At 44.8% G+C, this 18,550-nt stretch overlaps 1 protein-coding gene across 1 annotated transcript in view; it reads left to right on the top strand.

The window, feature by feature from the left end:
• Nucleotides 1-18,550, top strand: part of C5_1H10orf88 (chromosome 5_1 C10orf88 homolog) — a 184,891-nt gene that overhangs the window by 94,441 nt on the left and 71,900 nt on the right. The window contains exon 4 of the mRNA XM_078643993.1: nucleotides 13,534-13,728. Within this exon, the coding sequence (XP_078500119.1) occupies nucleotides 13,534-13,728 (195 nt within the window). The remainder of the gene's footprint in view (nucleotides 1-13,533; nucleotides 13,729-18,550) is intronic.

Raw genomic sequence — 18,550 nt, 5'->3', positions numbered from 1 at the left:
ATAGCTTGGAGCATATTAACATCCAACAGGACATTAGAACAGAATAAAAGCAAGGAATAAAGTGCCATTGCTGCGGGAGAAGCCTCCAGTAAGGACTCTTGACATGAAAGAGTGCACTGAGCTCTTAGTTCATTGATCAAAGGTGGAGAAGTACAGGAATAATGCTGTAACCACTTTAAAATTTACTAACACATGAAGGCAAAAAGGCCTCCCCCCTTTGAAAGGACATAAAATAAACACAGTTCCCAAGAGGGGACCCTAGACATAAATCTTGAGACAGGCTAAATAAAACCACCAATGAAGGTAAGAGGCAAACTTTCATGAACATCATACCGGGAATGGAAAATACTCCAAAGGTGAGTGTTCAAAATACTTTATTGTTTTAGTTTGCTAAAATCATAACAATATGCTGTAGATAATTATAATACATTTTAAAGAATTATACAAAAGAGAATTCCTTTCTTTTTAAAACATCAGTTAATTCACAATACATTGGTTACACAGCTCATTTAAACGTAAAAGGTAACAAAATACAATAAAATTAAGACACAGTAATCTGTTATGTGAAACACAGTCTCCAAGGGGGCCTGATATGGTTACCGCCTCAATTAAGTGCGCTTTTTAAGTGCGGGGGCATACGTGTGACCTAGATACAGTGCAGGTTTCAATTTGGTATATGATTGCAGGACCATCCAAGTTGGGATCGCTTACTCAGACTTGTTTTGTCCTCCATTAGCGAGTGCTTTAAAGCCGCTTTCTTTAGCGTTAGCTGAAAGGAAGAAAATGTGAGATTCAATTGCCAGAGACTTATAGTATTAGAAAAGTTTTAATGATGATCGTAAGTACTTAGTGTAGGCGGATTCAGGATCTTCATCTAGGGCCCTCCACAGCGCATTAATGATTGGATTATGCCTGTTGGTCCAAATTTTGTTCCATGTTTTTATAGTTGTATATCGCCTTTGCAGGTGCTGCTTCTGCAACCCAAACTCTAACCTCACGTGGGCCGGGGAAGCGTTGCGGGGTAGAGAGAATACTATCTTGTAAGCTTTTGTTTGTAAGGCATCCAGAGTTGCAGCATCTTTCCCATGCTGAATTTCACTTGTGAATGTCACTGTTGGCAAGAGTTTAGCTTTAATAACTGCTAGCAGTGGTGTAAATGATGGATCTTTCAGGTTCTTTGCCATTGAGCAGAAGGCAAATATTAGCCCATTTCCTTTTTTCGTTTGGATCTCATTGTGGTTTCAAAAAGTAACGATTATCCCTGAGCACTCCCAGATACTCCCAGATACTTGTAGGTGCTAACCACTTCAAGTCTGTATTGCTGATTTGGAGTGGCAGGTGTTACTGAGCCCGACACCTTATAATCATAGCTTTTGTTTTTGAAGTATTGATTTCCATCAGATTTCCCTTGGCTAATTGTGCCAGTTCATTGATTTCCCTTTGTAGGCCTATTTGTGTCTGGCTTAGTAGCACTATATCATCTTCATAAGATAGATGGGTGATGGGCAGAATGCCTAGGCGTGGAGGATGTGAGTTCACCTTATCTAGCTTTGGGGAGAGGTCGGCCATGAACAGATTAAACCGATGTGGGGCCAAGACACACCCTTGTTTTAAACTGGCGTTTATGTAGATCTTCCTGGTGAGCTTATTGCCGTCGGCAAATTTGACTTGGATACAGGTGTTTGTGTAAAGTAGCTCTATGACTCTTACTTTTGTTTCCGGGAGCCCCCAGTGTACTAATTTATGCCATAGTAAACCTCTGTTTCTTCGGTCAAATGCCGCTTTAAAGTCTATAAAGCATAGGTATAAGCTATTTTGTTGTCGTACTCTCTTATCTGCCATTAAGCCTAGGGCAAGAAGGTTTTTAGTGGTACCTACGCCTTTATGGAATACCACCTGGTTAGGAGGGATTTTGTTATTAGACTCTGACCAGTCTAGCAGGTCTGATAAAATAAAGGATGCCTAGTATTTAGCTTCCGATTCCAGTAAGGCAATCATTCGATAGTTGTTTGGATCGGTTTGGTCCCCTCCTCTATATACCGGGTTAATTATTGATCCTCTCCAACTCTCTGGCAGGCTATTTAATTTCCCTACCTCGTGAAAGAGTCGAGACAGCTGAACAGCCCAAAAGTTAGGGTCCTGTTTGTAGATTGCTTGAGGGATCCCATTTGGGCCTTACCCGCCTTAATCACTGAAGCTATTTGTTCTACAGTGTATTGAGGTGATTGCAAGCCCATTGCCATCTTAAAGTTTGTAGTGCTTGTTGTGATTTTCGGTTTCCCGACTGTTTGTAATGGTTCTAAATGCTGTTTTTGCCTTGCAGCTGATACAGCCGGTATAATCAAATTTGCTGATAATGGGTGAATTGATGAATGACAGGCCTTAGTAAAGGAGTGGTTGAATGGTTCCACATCTTCAACCCTTTTAACAGGTGCGACGAAGAGGGTTGAGGTTATGTGTCTTTTCCAGGCTAGATCAGTTACACAGGTGTTATTTATTGCCAGCTTTGATCTCGTGAGGCCGTTCACTAGTTCCCAGAAAGCTCTTGTGTTTGATGTTTTAACATTGGATAAGATTTTTGACCATACTTTATCTGTTCTACTTTTCTTGTCTTCCCAGACTCATTTCTTATATTGCCTGTTCAGTTTTTAGGTCTCGCACTGCAAACCGATCGCAAAGCGATCGTCGCTGCAAGACTCTATTGCAATCATTTCTGCTTTCAAGGAGTCAAGGGAGACAGGCGACAAGTGATGTGCCCGCGCGCGTAAACGGATCAGGTCACACGCGCTTCCTGTCTCCCATGGCTCCTTGGAAGCAGACACACGCACGCACACACACACATACAGACCCTCCCGCCGAGCATACACACACTCACACACACACACACACACATACACATACATAGAGAACCCCCCTCCCCCGCCGCCGTGCATACACACACGCATGCACACACATAGAGACCCCCCCGCCGCCGCCGCGCATACACACACGCACACACACACAGAGAACCTCCCCCCCCGCTGCCGCGCATACACACACGCACGCACATACACACAGAACACTCTGCCCCCCCCCCCCCCCCCCTGGCGCTTACACACACACACATCCCCTACCTCGTCCCGGCATGTCTTATCATCACAGCTTGCGCAGGGACAGCCAACGTGCACTGCGACGGCGCCTCCTGCACTACAACCGTGGTTTCGGTTTCGCGGCCTAACCTTGCCATTGGCTGTACTGCTGTAATAATAGCAATAACACCACCTATATCAAGTATCGTCACAGTCAATAGCTCCATCTTTGAACTGCTGAGGAATAAAAACGTATGTTCTGCATGCCTGTGTTGTCACATTAAACCCCAAGCTACTAGCTTACCCAAAGCTTGTTCTAAAACCTGTGGGATCTCACTAGAATGACAACAGTGTGAAGCCGAGGAAAGAAACGTAGACTTAGGTACGTACGCGAGCATGCTAGGAGGGCTGTGGGCAACACAAGTTCATGAGGGGATTTGTGTTGAATGGGGCAGTCACGCTGAAGCACCAGTGAACGGCGTTTGGTACCCTGCTCTCTTTCGTGGGTTTACAGTTCAGGCGATTATAGCATTGAGTATCATGCAGTCTTAGAGCCGGGGGGAATCCTCCATAAGGAAACAACTTAGTTGGGGAGGAGCTCTTTTCAGAATTGGGGAACTTCAGAGATCTCTTAGTAGAATTAGATTTAGAACAGGGGGGTTCAACTTTTATAGCGCTGTTTCCCCCAGCTGGGGTGTAGAGTGTTTCACATCCTAGACTCGTGGTGGTGGATCAACCCCCTGTTGTACGCCGGAAACACTGCTGTGGCCAGCTGACCCTGCAGTGCCCGGGGGTCAGATGGATAATCACTTAAATTAATCGCTTCATCAGCCCCGTGCAGCCAGTACCCGAGGTTCCCCGCGGGCGCTGGATGCCTATCAGCAACAGCGGTCAGTTCACCACTTACCTGCCGGAGAAGGTAGGTCTCCTACTAGCAGAGGAGGCTGGGCGCGGAGTGTATACAGTTTGACTGCTCGCAGTTTTCCCGCGCGCGCTGTCCGACTCACTCTTCTCTCACCATAGAGTCGGGAGTGAGCAGAGAGGAGAGAGCGCCCCTTCCGGGCAGCTGAGAGCATGGTCTTGGACGTGACAGCCGTGCTCTGTGGCTTACCTCCAGCTCGGTGAGGTATAAAGCGGCTTGCGGTGTTTCTTGGTCCCAGCAAGTCTGTAAGCAACACGATGATTGACTCGCCAACTCTAGTGACCACAGTTTGATACAGTTATTAGAGCTCTTTCAGAAACACATGGCGATTTGAAAGACCCCCAGGGTTGCACAAATACAATGTAACGTAAAAAGAACTATAAGCCCTTAAAGTACCTTTTCGAATTCTGCTCCTTTTATGTCATACGTGCTGACGTACAGGTTTCCTGTTCATAATTGCTTTTCAACATATGCGAACAAAAAGGTAAGAGGCACTCAAATCAGTAAGTTAGTCATTAGGTCTCGTGGCGTTTACAGTGCGAAGCGCTTTCGCCAGAGACCTATTGTCAGCGACTCAGCTTTCCAGGAGACGGGAGCTGGCCACGCGCATCTTCCAAAAGGCGATCGGAGCGGGTAACGTGCGCGAGAACGCGCTCGCTGTGGCCATATCCTGTCTCCAAGCAAGAACACACACGCACACACACACACACGCACACGCGCACACACGCCCCCCCCCCTCTCTCTACAACTAAGGCCCACTTACCGCCACACCGGACATCTGCAGCCTCCACGGGGCTCTCCCTCGGGCATGGGAGCCCCGCTGCTCCTCTGGCTAGGCACTCCGTGGACGCGGGCTTCACAAGACGGAAGTCTTGCCCCATGATAGGTTTCGTTTTTGTCTGCGCACGTCTTGTTTTTTTTTTGTAATAAGCTTTCACTTTTGTTCGCGAGGCAGGCTCAGGGACCATCTATGTAATGTGCTTACTGCCTTCCCTGCTTCTCTCGTGGGACGGTGTTAAAAGCAACCTTTGTTACATGTCGACTCAGCCCTGCGGGAATGCACGTTTTCTTTACTCCGGCACCGCGCTCCCAGCGCCAGTGCAAGCTGGCTGTGTGTTCTGCTGGAACTGAGGATTGGGGGACCTGTCCCAGAGGGTCGCTCGCCTTGGTTCATTTGGTTTGTAGGGTGCACCCTCTTCCTGACATGGCCCTCATGTTATATAGACTTGCATCTTGCGCATAGTACCCTGGAGATAAAAGCATGGGTGCCGGTAACACGGGAGCCCCTTGCCCGACGAAGCAAGCATGTTTGCTTATGCTAAATGGCTCCGCCAGGTAGGTGCATCCATCTACAGTTAAAAGAGAGTGGTTTTATCATAGCAAGATGCAGAAGCTAACCGGGTAAGTAAACACATTGAGTAATAATAAATAATAGTTACATTGGTGGTTAGATGGGCAGCACAGATAGTCAAAAAAAGATAGCTAGATCGGTGGAGGGTGTGATGGCAGATAGACACAGAAGCAGATTTGCAGGAGTTCTAAATGAATAAATATATGCAATGATACATTGATTGACAACTGTGTACATACCATGGTGCTGCAGCTAAAAAAGGAAGCACACAAACTGATGGAAGGATTTGTGTACGGTTCTATATGTACCCCATCTATTTAGCTTCTTGATATACCCTCCATATGAGTGGGAGAGAGGTGCACAGTTGAGCCCACCCTCTTCGAGAGCAGAGACTTTGAATTGAACTATTGAACTTCTTTTTCTTCACTCCAGCCCCTCTGGCCTACATTCCCCGACAGTAAGCTCCCTTTGCCACTGCCGGCAGCACCTCTCGGGGCCCAGCCAGCCTGGCAGAGGAGCGCGAAGGGGCTCTGCCCGTCCGTGCTGTCGGCAATGACTCGTGGTGTGGCATCGGCCGATGCTTGTTTTTTTTGGGTGTATTTTCTTTGCTCTTGTTTAGGTAGCCTTTTAACCACTTAAAGGGACATTTCTGAGACAGTGAAACGAACTAAACATGCAGCTGAGGCAGCAAAGTCTTTACATTGAGAAACTTCGCTGCATTTATCCAGCCAGGTTGCCCCCAGTAAAAAGAAGGAAGCACTGTAACAGCTGTAAGCCCGTGCGTGAGGTGCATCATCAGAGCTGTGTGAATAATAACAGCTGTGAGCCCGTGCCTCAGGTGCATCATCAGAGCTGATCAGAGCTGTGTGAATAATAACAGCTGTGAGCCCGTGCCGGAGGTGCATCATCAGAGCTGTGTGAATAATAACAGCTGTGAGCCCGTGCCTAAGGTGCATCAGAGCTGTGTGAATGATAACTGCGTCAGCCCCGTGCCTGAGGTGCATCATCAGAGCTGTGTGAATAATAACAAATGTGAGCCCGTGCCTAAGGTGCATCATCAGAGCTGTGTGAATAATAACAGCTGTGAGCCCGTGCCTAAGGTGCATCATCAGAGCTGTGTGAATAATAACAGCTGTGAGCAGCAGCATACTCTTGCACACACTCACTGCTCACCAATTCAAAGTTTGCTAAAAATGTTATGCAATGCATTGTCATACACAATGCCAATAACTCAAACTTTAATGGTGCGAGACCTATTGCATTGTAAATGCTTGTTTTTAATTGATCCCAAGTTGCTTCAGGCACTGGTGTTCCCCTTATCCTTTTGATTCTTCTTCTTATTCCAGCTTTAAGATTTAATGCTGTTTTACTCAATTGCTTGTCTTGGTTGCAACCTGTGGTACTGAAATTGCAGGTTTGCGAAAATTCCTTCAATAGTGTTGTTACTAGTACCAACTAACTTTCCTGCGCTCTGAAGGTTATGATCAGTTCCTTTGCCCTTGAGGATATTTTTGGAAGAGAATTGTTTGTCCATTTTAGTTGTTTTAAATTGAGCGATGTTACGGTACCTAGTTCAGGTGTCACTATTGAAAGAGGTTGTGTAAAACCAGAGACTAGAGAGGATCTACGTTTGCTGGATGGGCATACCCTCCAGTACAGGTAGACCATACCATTTGGAAGTTTTGCCGTTCAACCTTGAGACCATTAGTATAAGGCAGAGGAGGGTTTTTAGTGGGGGGCGGAGAGTAAAAGTATTCAAAAGGGCCAAACAGCAGCAAATTAATAGGGACCAAGATTTCCTCTGCCCAATGGGAACAGTTTGGAACTCCTGTTCTCATTCCACTAATAAGGGGACTGTGTAAACCAGGGGGAAAGAAGTGAAACATAAAACAGTTCCAAAGTCAAGATGTGTAGAAGGGACCTATCTTCCTGGCCCAGGGACCCATGGTCTGGAGCAGAGGGGCATCAGGAGCATGACCTAGAAAAGCCATGTTTCATGTATATCTAAGGGAAATCCTCGGAAGCAAGAGATGGACTGTTTGTCCGCCTTGAACTCCAGACTGTTTAGGGTGCACAAAAACATCCCAAGCAGCTTTTGAGGATAGATTTCCTCTTCATAACTAATTCTGCCCAAGGCTTTTACTTTCTTCTGGTTGTCTTGCAGCACTGCATCTTGAAACGTTTGTTGTTCTTGAATGAAGAAGAGAAACACAGAGGTAATAACAGTAGCTGGAAATAGCACTTTCTCTAAAGCAGTGCAGTATAGCCTATGTTAAAATGACAAAATCTGCTTATCTTGTTTTTCTCGAGAACTACACAGAACCATAGATCCGTTAACCATGAGCTGCATTTAATTCTGATTCAAGACGCAATGTTTTGCATACACATTTCAACTGTTTCTCCTCAAAATACTTCTTTTCACTGTAACGTTGAATTAATGACATCAGGCCAACCGCTCCATCCCACACACAAAAATTGATATGTACAAGCATCAGTGACATGGGGCAGCCCATAAATCAACCTTTCATTACTCGCATAATACTGGATTCTACAGATGTTATAGATGAAAAATCTTAGCCAAAGTCCTCTCACCTCACACCTCAAATGTATCATGACATAAAGCAGTCAGAATCGCCTACCTTGACTCTTTCCAAAAATATAATTCAAGAATATCGCACTGTCTCAGTGGTAGACACCTGTGAACTTTCATTGCTAGACACAAAGGTCAGTTACAGTTCCGCTTGCTTATACAATAAACTTTATATCAGGAAAATAATACTGTTTTCTGGACTGGTTCTGGAGGTCAGTCCACCTTTCTTTAACTCATCCAAACCCATATCGGAGTATCCTCCAACAACTGACATACTAGAAAGACATGGAATGTAGGAATATTCTATGCTGATATATTCTGCAAACTACAGAATGCACTACCTTCAGTTAGAATTCATTCTCATGAAAGCCTTCCCTCCCTAATATTATTCTGGCCCCCAGTCTACCATGGGATCTATATACAAAGCCGCCAACATGAAATCCTTCACTCTGAATAATCCGTTCAAGAATGCACCAAATTCTTCAGGGAATCTTAATAATACCAAAAGGAGGGGAGATAGCATATGTTGTAGGCCTGATTTTATAAATGAAGGGTGATCTTGCTACTGCAAAAAGGCCAACAAATCTGAAAGATACCCTTTATCGGTGCCAAAAGCAAAGCCTTGCCAGGCAAGGGACAAAACAGATCACTATACCTGGAGGGGGTCTATCTGTAGTGTACAGCAGAAAGCTACAAACGTGTCTCAATGACCGGCATATACAGCATTTGTCGGTTATATTTAGCTGCAAAGATGACATAAACCAACTCCGGAGGAGAGTAAGGTCAAAGGAGATTAGCTGTTGCCGCTCAATCTCGAAGCATGAAAGTGGAGGTTGGGAAGGCCTGGGTGCAGAACCTTGCCCCATTGCTGTGACTGCAGATCCTACCAACGGGTCTGCCTGATCAGAGACCAGATGCTCACACCCATGACTTCACGATACCATACTCTCTGCTTCCAATGTGGGCCAGCTGGGATGACTTGGGAACAGATGATCCTGATCTTCTTCAGAACTTTGGACAGAAGAGTCATCTTCGAAAGGGCATACAGCAGTCCCAAGCTTTACACTAGAAGGAAAGCATCTCCTAGCAAGAGATGCCCTGGAATCTCCAGCGCGCAGAACTACTGACATTTAGCATTCACAGTAGTGGCGAATAGATCGAGGAAAGGTTCTCCTCATTTGTGGAACAGACCTCGTGCCATCCCTGGGTGCATTTGGCATCAGTGATCCCGTAGTTGTCAGCGGCTTAGCTCCTCTGTTATGGCATTCAAAGATCCTGCCAGGTGGTTCATAACCTGGAAAGTTCCTTGATGGTCCACCCGTTTCCAGAAGCACAATGCTTCCTAGCATAGAGTCTATGACCCCACTCCTCCTGTTTGCTGGAATCCACAAGGCAGTGGTGCTGTCCTTAGGAACCTTCACCAAATGCCCCTTAATAAATGGAAGGAAGGCCTTCTCTGCCTAACAAATGACCCTCAGTTCCAGAAAGTTGATATGGAGATGTGCCTCTGCCAGAGACCGGACCTCTCCCACATGGCCGCTTTAACCCTGGAATGATGCATCTTTCACATCTGGGTGGGGGTAGGCAGAGGGGTCTGCCACAGACTGTGGCAGTCCAGTAGCCTCCAATGCTGATCTCTTGCAGTGTCATCCGAAATTTGGACTTGGTCGGAGTGATCTCCTTGATGTTCTGCTCACTAAGACTTCAGATCCTACTGCAGAGTCTGTACAAGGAGGATGCAGTAGGCCATCATTTACAGCAGCCTCAGAGTTGAACGCTATGAGATTCAAGACTGAGGCTGAAAGATCGGGATTATAGCCTGAATGTCCTGGACTCGAAGGCACAAAACTAGACTATGTTCAGAATGGCTCCAGTGAAGGTAACAATCATTGCCCACCTCTGTTGCTGGCACCCTCTCAAAAGCCCACTTGGCAAAAAGCTTGTACTTCCTTCCACAAGATGGAAAGATGGTTCTCCATCAGTTAATCCAGGGACAGCAGAAGGTGCGGCCGAGTGGATATGAAGGGCAAGGTGTAACCGTTTCAAATAATCTGCTGGGCCTGTCTGATATTATGGCCTGCCTGTCTGCTCAACTGGTTTAACAGACGGGACTGCCTCCTAAGAGTGGAGTGGGGGTGCAGTAGGATAATTCGCTCTCTGATCCTGACCACGGGGGTTGTGGCTGCCACAGCCTTGGCCACAAAATGGCTGGGCACCTTGCTGGGGCTGAAATGGCTGACAGTAAGGGGTACCTCTGCCAAAACTACGAAAGGAACAATAGGGCTGTTGTGGCTGGTGAGGTGAGGCAGATTAGTCCAAGGATCATGCTGTGGCCCTACTCCCTCTTAATTGGTCCAGCACGAAATCTGTCTTGTTCCAAAAGAGGTGAGCACTGTCAAAGAGCATGTTTATAAGGGATGCCCGACCGTCGCCTGAGAATCCCCGTCAATCATAGGCAGGCATGGCATTGAATGGCAACACTGGTTCTAGTGGCTCCTCCGATGGAACCATTGATATCCAAGCCACAGAAATTGTGAACTTCGCTGCATCATGACTGTCCTTATTGTTTAGGTCAGAACATGTTGAAGATCTTCTGGGACACCTGGGAGGACGTGAACCAATGAATCCCAAAGAGCGTGGCACTGGCGGCCCTACAGGCAACTGGCATTCACAGACCTGAGGAGTTAGCTGGTGGAAGAAAATACCCTCTTCCCAAAGGCCTCTAATTGTTGGACTCCCTATCGGTGGGAGTAGTCAGAAAGTTATTCGGGTTTGTGAAACTGGTACACGTTTGGACGACCAAGCTTTCAGAGGAGGGATGCTGAGATAGAAATGCAAGGGTACACAGGGCAGTTCAGTGGCGTCTCACAATTTGGCAATTGACTTGAGGACCACAGCAAGGTTTGGCCCAAGCCTCGTAGAGAGTATCAAGATGTGCCTCATTGAAGGGTACTAGGGGCTCACTAGATGTTTGCCCGGCTGGAGCACTTCGGCAAGACATTTGGTTTGACCTCTGAGGTGGAAAACTGGCAGTTGATGATTTCAGCAGCGGCAAGACCATTGGCAAAGATGCACTCTCCTCAGTGGCAGGGCCGGGATGCTGAGAGGAGTCTGGGAAGTCTTAAGGCAACTGGCTTCTTTAAGGTCATCATATTAATTTTCATTGTTAAATGGTTGACCCATCTCATCACCCGCGTCATAGTTATTGTCAGAATCTGTACCAAGTAAGAAAAGTGTTCTTCCTTTTGGAGATGGTAAGTAAAGCGGGGGAGTCTGCACTTTGACAGAAATCAAGTGAAGCCTTGGTTGGTATAGTAGCTGCGCCAACTGAGTCAGAGAGCACTATGGTCACCATGTCCATGTCCACCATGTCCTCTGTCATCAATGAAGTCAGCATGGGTGTCGATGCTCCCGAAAATGAAGTGAAGGGTGGCGCCAAAGGCAGAGTCTGTGCAGCAAATGAGGTGCATTCGCGGGACCCAGCTGGCTCTGAGGGCGAACCCGCCTTCGGTTATCCCAGATGGAGGGCCTCTCGGCTCCTTGGGTCCTGTAGGTGCAGCAAAAGGAGTCTAATGAAGATCCGAAGAATTGGAGCGTGACCGTGCGGAACTGTTCGATCTACCTTGGTGTTGCAGACTGCCCCAGAAATTCAGGTTGTGCAGGGACAAGCTGCAGGATGGGCTGGGATGCCATCCAACTTCGGGAGGGAGTTCGAGATGTATGGTGACACCATCTCGCCTTCTCATGAGTATGTTTATGGCAGAAATAGACCGAGTTCTGATTGGATTTTCTTATGTCTTGTTTTCGACTTACCTGATGGCTTGGAGCACAACACCGATCGCCCTCGGGATGGACTCTTGCGACTTCTTGAGCAGGGCCAGGACTGAGCTTTTGACTTGGCCCGGTCTCGCCGTCTACACTTCCTGTGCTTGAAAACATAGTTACACCTCGCGATCTGGAGTGGCCTTCAGGTTCGTCAACGCTGCAGTCCCTGCCGACCTTAGAGTCATGGCTTGACCACAGGCAAACCTGATGAGGATCTGTCACAGACATTTATTTGCAGCAGTGCTTACAGGGCTTGCAACATTCCATTTTTGGGAGGGACCGTTTCCTTGAACATAGAAAATATTTGGAGGTAAATTGTAGACGAGAGGTAGCTCCGGATCCGCATCAGGTGGCAAGGAAAGAAAGTAACTGATGCGAGCACTCATATAGGCTCTGCATGTCATTTCCAGAGTGAAACGGCTTCGGGGTAGAGCCTCATGGTGCCACCGTTTGGCACACTGAGGTACATAAGGAATATAAAAAAGGTGTGGAATCTGCGGTTGGAAGTCTCCATCAGAAGTTCCATATTCAATAAGCAAAAAACTCACTAACAGTCCTTTTCAGTTTTTACTTGGTACTTCACTCAGCAGTAATGGGAACATTATTGCAATATGATCTCATCCTTGCAGGATAAGGATTCTATGTTTGCTGTTGGTGTTCAAAGGAGCTAGTCCAATAACACTGACACTTTGATTGCATCATTACACTTTTCACCATTTCATGCCACCACAATTATATCCACCACATTGTTTACTTATTGATGCTCAATGTATGTTTTTTGTAGATCCCTCATTTGAACCTACATCATCTTTGTTACTGTATACAATAATGTTCTATGTGTATATTTATGCATACTCATCGTTATTATATAATGACCCACACCTATTTTTCTTTAACAAAACTCTCTGTATGCTCTTCCTTCATCAATCTAAAGTGCTCCTTTCATCGACAAATATGTCTGTATTCTAGAAAGTTCAAAATAAACGTTCACCAGGGTTTCCTACCTCTTTTTGTTACTCTTCCCAACCAATTGCTGTGAGATCAAGATACATTTCTTATGACACTTCATGTTGCCTAGCTAGTGCTGCCATTAGAGCCTTCATTCACTGTCTATCCACAAACCCTTCAGCCTGGCTATCACATAAGGAATGTATTTATTCTATCCACATATTCATCTGTAATTCCAATCTTCCTGCTCCGTTTCATTCATACATCCTTCTATCCTCATACTTCATCCTCATGCATGAAGGAAATGGGGCTGTGTGGGTGTCCCATGCAGCAGATGTTACTGCCTGCAGCGAGAGCTGGAGTCTGATTCCCATGGGCTTGTTTAAGGACCCCAAGGGGGCTTGTCGGACTGTACACAGCTATTAAATTCCAAACTTGACCTGCAGCATTGCTTGATCTTCAGCTGCAAAATCCATGCTCTATTCTTCAAATACACCTCAACCCTACCCTGTTGCAATTCCTCTGACTCCCGTTATGGGGTTTTTACCCAGCTCTGCAAATACAGCCAATTATTTACCTGGAGCAATCACTCTAATTCCAAGTCACTCACAGCTATCCTTGTGTTTCAACTGTATATTAAAAGAACTGTAGCTCTTTCAACACCACATGCTGTCCTCTAGAAACATTTGCTATTTTGTTACTGTACTCCACAATCACCTTTGTTCAAAATGTCTTCAATTAATTTCTTATCTTCCTTCAAGGACCAAACCTTTACTGTCACAAGTGGAAAAAATTGGAACTCCTGATTAATCCTGTATTTCTCCCCCAGCTCCTCTCGCTTGGTGGACGGTTGCAGGTGCTCATCAAGGCGATTTCCGTTGGTGTGACAGCAGCACGCCCCAGGCGTCTCCAGAACTTTCCAACACCAGATATCGATCTAGAATGTGTGCGATCATTAGTGGAGGGCTCACAGCTGTCTTCTGGAGCTCAGCAGCTGATGAGCATGGTGCAGAACCAGCAGAGGGTAGGTGGCCTGGAGCGGAATGTACTGGAGGAGGGAAGACATGAACAATGCAAATGAAACTGGTGAGGGCGGCATGGGAATGAGGGGGGATGTGCACCATTTGCATTCTTTGGTGAATGGATCACTTTGAGCTTCTAGAACTTAAGAGAAGATAGGCATGTGCAGCTCCATTAGAAGTTCAGTGACTAGAGAGATGTACCCTTAGATGAAGAGGTGATCTTTACTTACGTGCTTGCAGGTGGGGAGAATTAATGAGGACAGCAACTGATTAGTACACCCCTTCCCCTTATTATTTTAGCTGAAAATCTCTGTATCCAAACTGTGGAGACTTCTTAAACCATTTGGTGCAACCAGTACGCAAATTGTGTCCTTACTACACTTTTTATCGATATAGATATACATAGAAATAGGGAGATATACTGGGGTTTCATTTTTTACCAAATTTAGCATCGCAGTGAAGCAGCTCACTGGAGTATTAATGAAGGCACTACAAAGACCATCAGGCTCTGGGAGAGCCGACGCCCACTGAGGCAGGTGGTGGGAGTTACAAGTAGTGCTGATGCTTCGTGCCTTGCTGGATTAAAGCCTCTGAAGAAATGCTCAAGGGAGCATGAAACGCGTCAGGCTGGCAGATTCATGGACAGTTTTCCTTCCACTGTGCTGTCACTTGCACGAAATAAACGGTGTTTAACCTTCCTGATTTGTGGCTCTTCTTAATGGGGTAACTCAAGATTTTTGTATATGTGTATATATATATATATATATATGTGTGTATATATATATATATATATATATATATCATAGGATTCTGTAATCCCTGCATAAAACCCATCTCTAATTTCTTTATAATCGTTGACTTGTTACACACCCATCTGGCAATTATAAAGAAGACATCAGAAATCCACTGCAATAACTTATTACAGTTAAGTTCTTATGTCACAATGCCTGCTGCCAGCAGCCTAGGGTAGGGCTGGTCAATTTATGGCAACATGTTTATTTTTTGCACTCCTTAGGTAATAATATAAAAGTTTGCATCTATCGGCATGTTTCTACACATTCCAGGCTACTGCACCTTTTTTTGTTTGTTTTTGTAATAAGAAACTGTCTTGCTTTAAACAGATTCTCATACCTTTTTGCAACAGAGATTCTAGTTTTATTCTTCGTGTTTGCAAACATTCCCTCTCTTTTATATGAAAAATCTACATACCAAGGACTTTAGTGGTTTGTGAGAAATCTGATAATTTGACTATAGATTATAAGGGATAAAGTACCCCCTGCCATACATGGATTTCCATAGCCTTATATATGAACTCTGATTTCGCCTCGGCGCTGTATATGGTTATGGAATTCCTTGATGACTTGCAGCATCGTTATAATGTATGGCAGCAGTACTTTATCCCTTTTATAAATAGTTAAATAGTGAGTTATGTTTGATGATCAAACATGCAAAACCACTGAAATTCACCAGTTACGTTTAGAAATAGATACAACTTCGCTTTCCTTCAACTGCCAGGTTGCTCTCTTATTAACTATTTTTCTTTTATCTTCCGTCACCAAGTATATGTTTTGTTTGTGCTGGTCAACCCTGAGTCATGTTGTGTGTGTTCCTAAATATAACTGGCTAATTTCAGTGGTTTTGCTTGTTTGAGCCTCAAACTTAACACACTTTTCAACTTAGTATTTTTCTGTGAATTTAATTTATTTGTCTGTACTATACTTATTTTTTTATCCCGCGTCTGTGGCCAGGCCCTTGGCTGTACAAAGCTGGGGTTGGCTGGAGGGCCTGGGCTGTGTCCATGCCCTACATGAAACTCTCTGTGGCAATAAGTTCCATCTATGCACAGTGTTCGGCCTTGTGCTGTGGTGGTTGGCCACGGTGCGTGGCCAGCTCTTTGCCAACCACTCATGGATGCCCAACCCACATTGCCACTTCCGTGTAATCCTGGTAGACTGCCTAGCACTCCAGTGTGCACAGTTTGCTCAGTGGGGGTTGGACACAAGTACACAACCTGGCAGAGGCCCCTCTCACAGGGAGTTGGCGGTTACATTTACCCCATAGTTTTTACTATGCAGGACATTACATTGCAGGTCAGCGCAATACCGATGAGTATCGCGCAGGCCACTTTTTACTTGTTTACAATGTGGTACTTTACCATGTAGGTAAGTATTTTTTCTTAAAGAACATTTTTGATGTCTAAAAAAAAAAGGGTATTTAAGGGTTAAGAGATGGGATTTTTAGGATTCTGGATAGGTACACGTAAAGGAAGGTGAGGGTTTTTAGTGATCAATGGCGGGTTAATGGGAAAGGGAGGTAAAAGGTTTTTGGGATCCGGGGGCAGGTAGAGCTAAAATGAGGTAAGTGTTTTTTAGGGTTCTGGAATGGGTAGCCATAATGGGGTAAATAGTTTTTAGGGTTCAGGGATGGGTAGAGGTAAAGCGAAGTAAGATGTTTTTCCATGTTTTTTGCGTGTGTGTGCGTGCGTATAAATGTATAAACCATAGGTTTCACACCAGTTATAGTTAGGAATTAGCATTTAAAAAACCTATTAAATTCACTGAAAAAACCATAGGTTTGACACCAGTTATTGTTAGCTGGAAATTTTACTGACATAAAACCATTGAAATTCCCACGTTATAGTTCGTTGGACTCACTATAACTTGCGCGCCTTCAATGCACTGCTGATGACGTCACATATTACATCACTCATGACATGGTCAGTGACATCACTCATGACATCACTGATGACACCATCCAGTGAATGTGTGTCTTTCTGAAAAATAAATATGTTTTATATATGTATATGTAAAGGTCGATGGAAGAATAAATGTTTAAATAAGTGTCTTAATGGATGTTTTTTTTTTTTAAATTGATTGGTTAACTGGCTTATTAAGTGTATCTTAGTGAATACATATATTAGCGAGTATTGTTTAAATATTTAAATGTTTGTATCAGTGTTTCACTTTGTGTATAAGTGGCTGCATGGGTTGGTGAGTAGCTACATGTGTGTGTATATGGGTTATTAGATGTTTTTTTAGTATCAGTATGAGTGTCTGTATGGTTTGGTGGGTGTGTTACTTAGCACATAGATGCATCAATGACTGACTCACTGTTTGTATGTGTTTTGAAGACGGCATATGTGCAGGACTGTATGGGTGGATGAGTGTGTATATGTGTGTGTTAGTGAGTGAATGACTGTCTCACTAGTGTCTATCAGTAACTACATATGTTTTAATCTAGTATATGTGAGTATTGATGTATATAAGTGAGTATATGTGAGAGTGAGAGATTGAAAGAGTTCTTGTTTAAATAATTATGTGTTTCTATAAGTGATTGTTTAAGAGAGTAAGTATGTGTAAGTTTCCTTAGAAGTAAGGTGGTAGTGTGTGTATAGCTGTATATGCAAATAAATGGATGTTCAATAGTTTATTTGCATGTGTGATTATGTGTGTGAGTAACTTTTGGATGACCGTCGGTGTGTAACAGGATGTATAGGTGTTTCACTACATATGATGAGTGAATATATGTATGAGTGACTATATAGAACTGTTGGTGAATGAGTGGATGTGTATATAGATGGTGGTATTACTGAATTGGTTGTTGTAACTGGTATGGGTATCTCTATTTTTTTGAAAATTTTAGTTTCTATTTTTGAATATGTGTTTCAAGGGTTACATTGCACTGAAAGGAGGTCTGTCACTCTGTCACAAGGATGGTGTAATCAGTGATGTCATGAGTGATGTCACTGACCATATCATGAGTGATGTAATATGTGACGTCATCAGCAGTGCATTGCAGGCGCGCAAGTTATAGTGAGTCCAACTAACTATAACGTGGGAATTTCAATGTTTTTATGTCAGTAAAATTTCCAGCTAACTATAACTGGTGTCAAACCTATGGTTTTTTCAGTGAATTTAATAGGTTTTTTAAATGCTAATTCCTAACTATAACTGGTGTGAAACCTATGGTTTTATCAGTGAATTTCATAGGTTTTTTAAATGCTAATTCCTAACTATATAAGGCCTGAAACCTATGTTTTTTTCAGTGAATTTCAAAGGTTTTTTTAATGCTAAATCCTAACTATATAAGACCTGAAAGCCCACCAGGAATCTCCAGTATGCGCCAGGGGACTGCATTGCAGAGAGGTGTAATGAAGCCACGCCCCTTTTTACACCTCTCTGCAACGCAGCCCCCGTGCATGTTTGAAGAGGGGGAACTAATTCCCCTTGCATACTGGGGGCCAACTAGCCCACCTGGAACCTCCTGTATGCGCCAGGGGGCTGCATTGCAGAGGTATAATGAGGCTATGCCCCTTGTTACACCTCTCTGCAATGCAGCCCCCTGCCGCGTTTGCAGAGGGGGAACTAATTCCCCTTGCATACTGGGGGTCCCTGGGGGCCAACTAGCCCACCAGGAGCCTCCAGTATGCGCCAGGGGGCTGCATTGCAGAGAGGTGTAATGAGGCCACACCCTTTTTTACACCTCTCTGCAACGCAGCCCCCGTGCATGTTTGAAGAGGGGGAACTAATTCCCCTTGCATACTAGGGTTCCCTGGGGGCCAACTAGCCCACCTGGAACCTCCAGTATGCGCCAGGGGGCTGCACTGCACAGAGGTGTAATGAGGCTATGCCCCTTTTTACACCTCTCTGCAACGCAGGCCACTGGCGCGTTTGCAGAGGGGGGACTAATTCCCCTTGCATACTGGGGGTCCCTGGGTCATATCTGCCCAAACACCGATATTCCGAACGATTGAAAATGACTTTTCTTGAGAAACATTTGGATTTGGATTATCATGTCCTATACTTTGGAATTTTTGAAAGACTG

This window comes from Lissotriton helveticus, chromosome 5_1, assembly GCF_964261635.1.
Source record: "Lissotriton helveticus chromosome 5_1, aLisHel1.1, whole genome shotgun sequence".
In the NCBI taxonomy this organism is placed as follows: Eukaryota; Metazoa; Chordata; class Amphibia; order Caudata; family Salamandridae; genus Lissotriton; species Lissotriton helveticus.
This window is presented reverse-complemented; position numbering and strand designations above follow the sequence as displayed.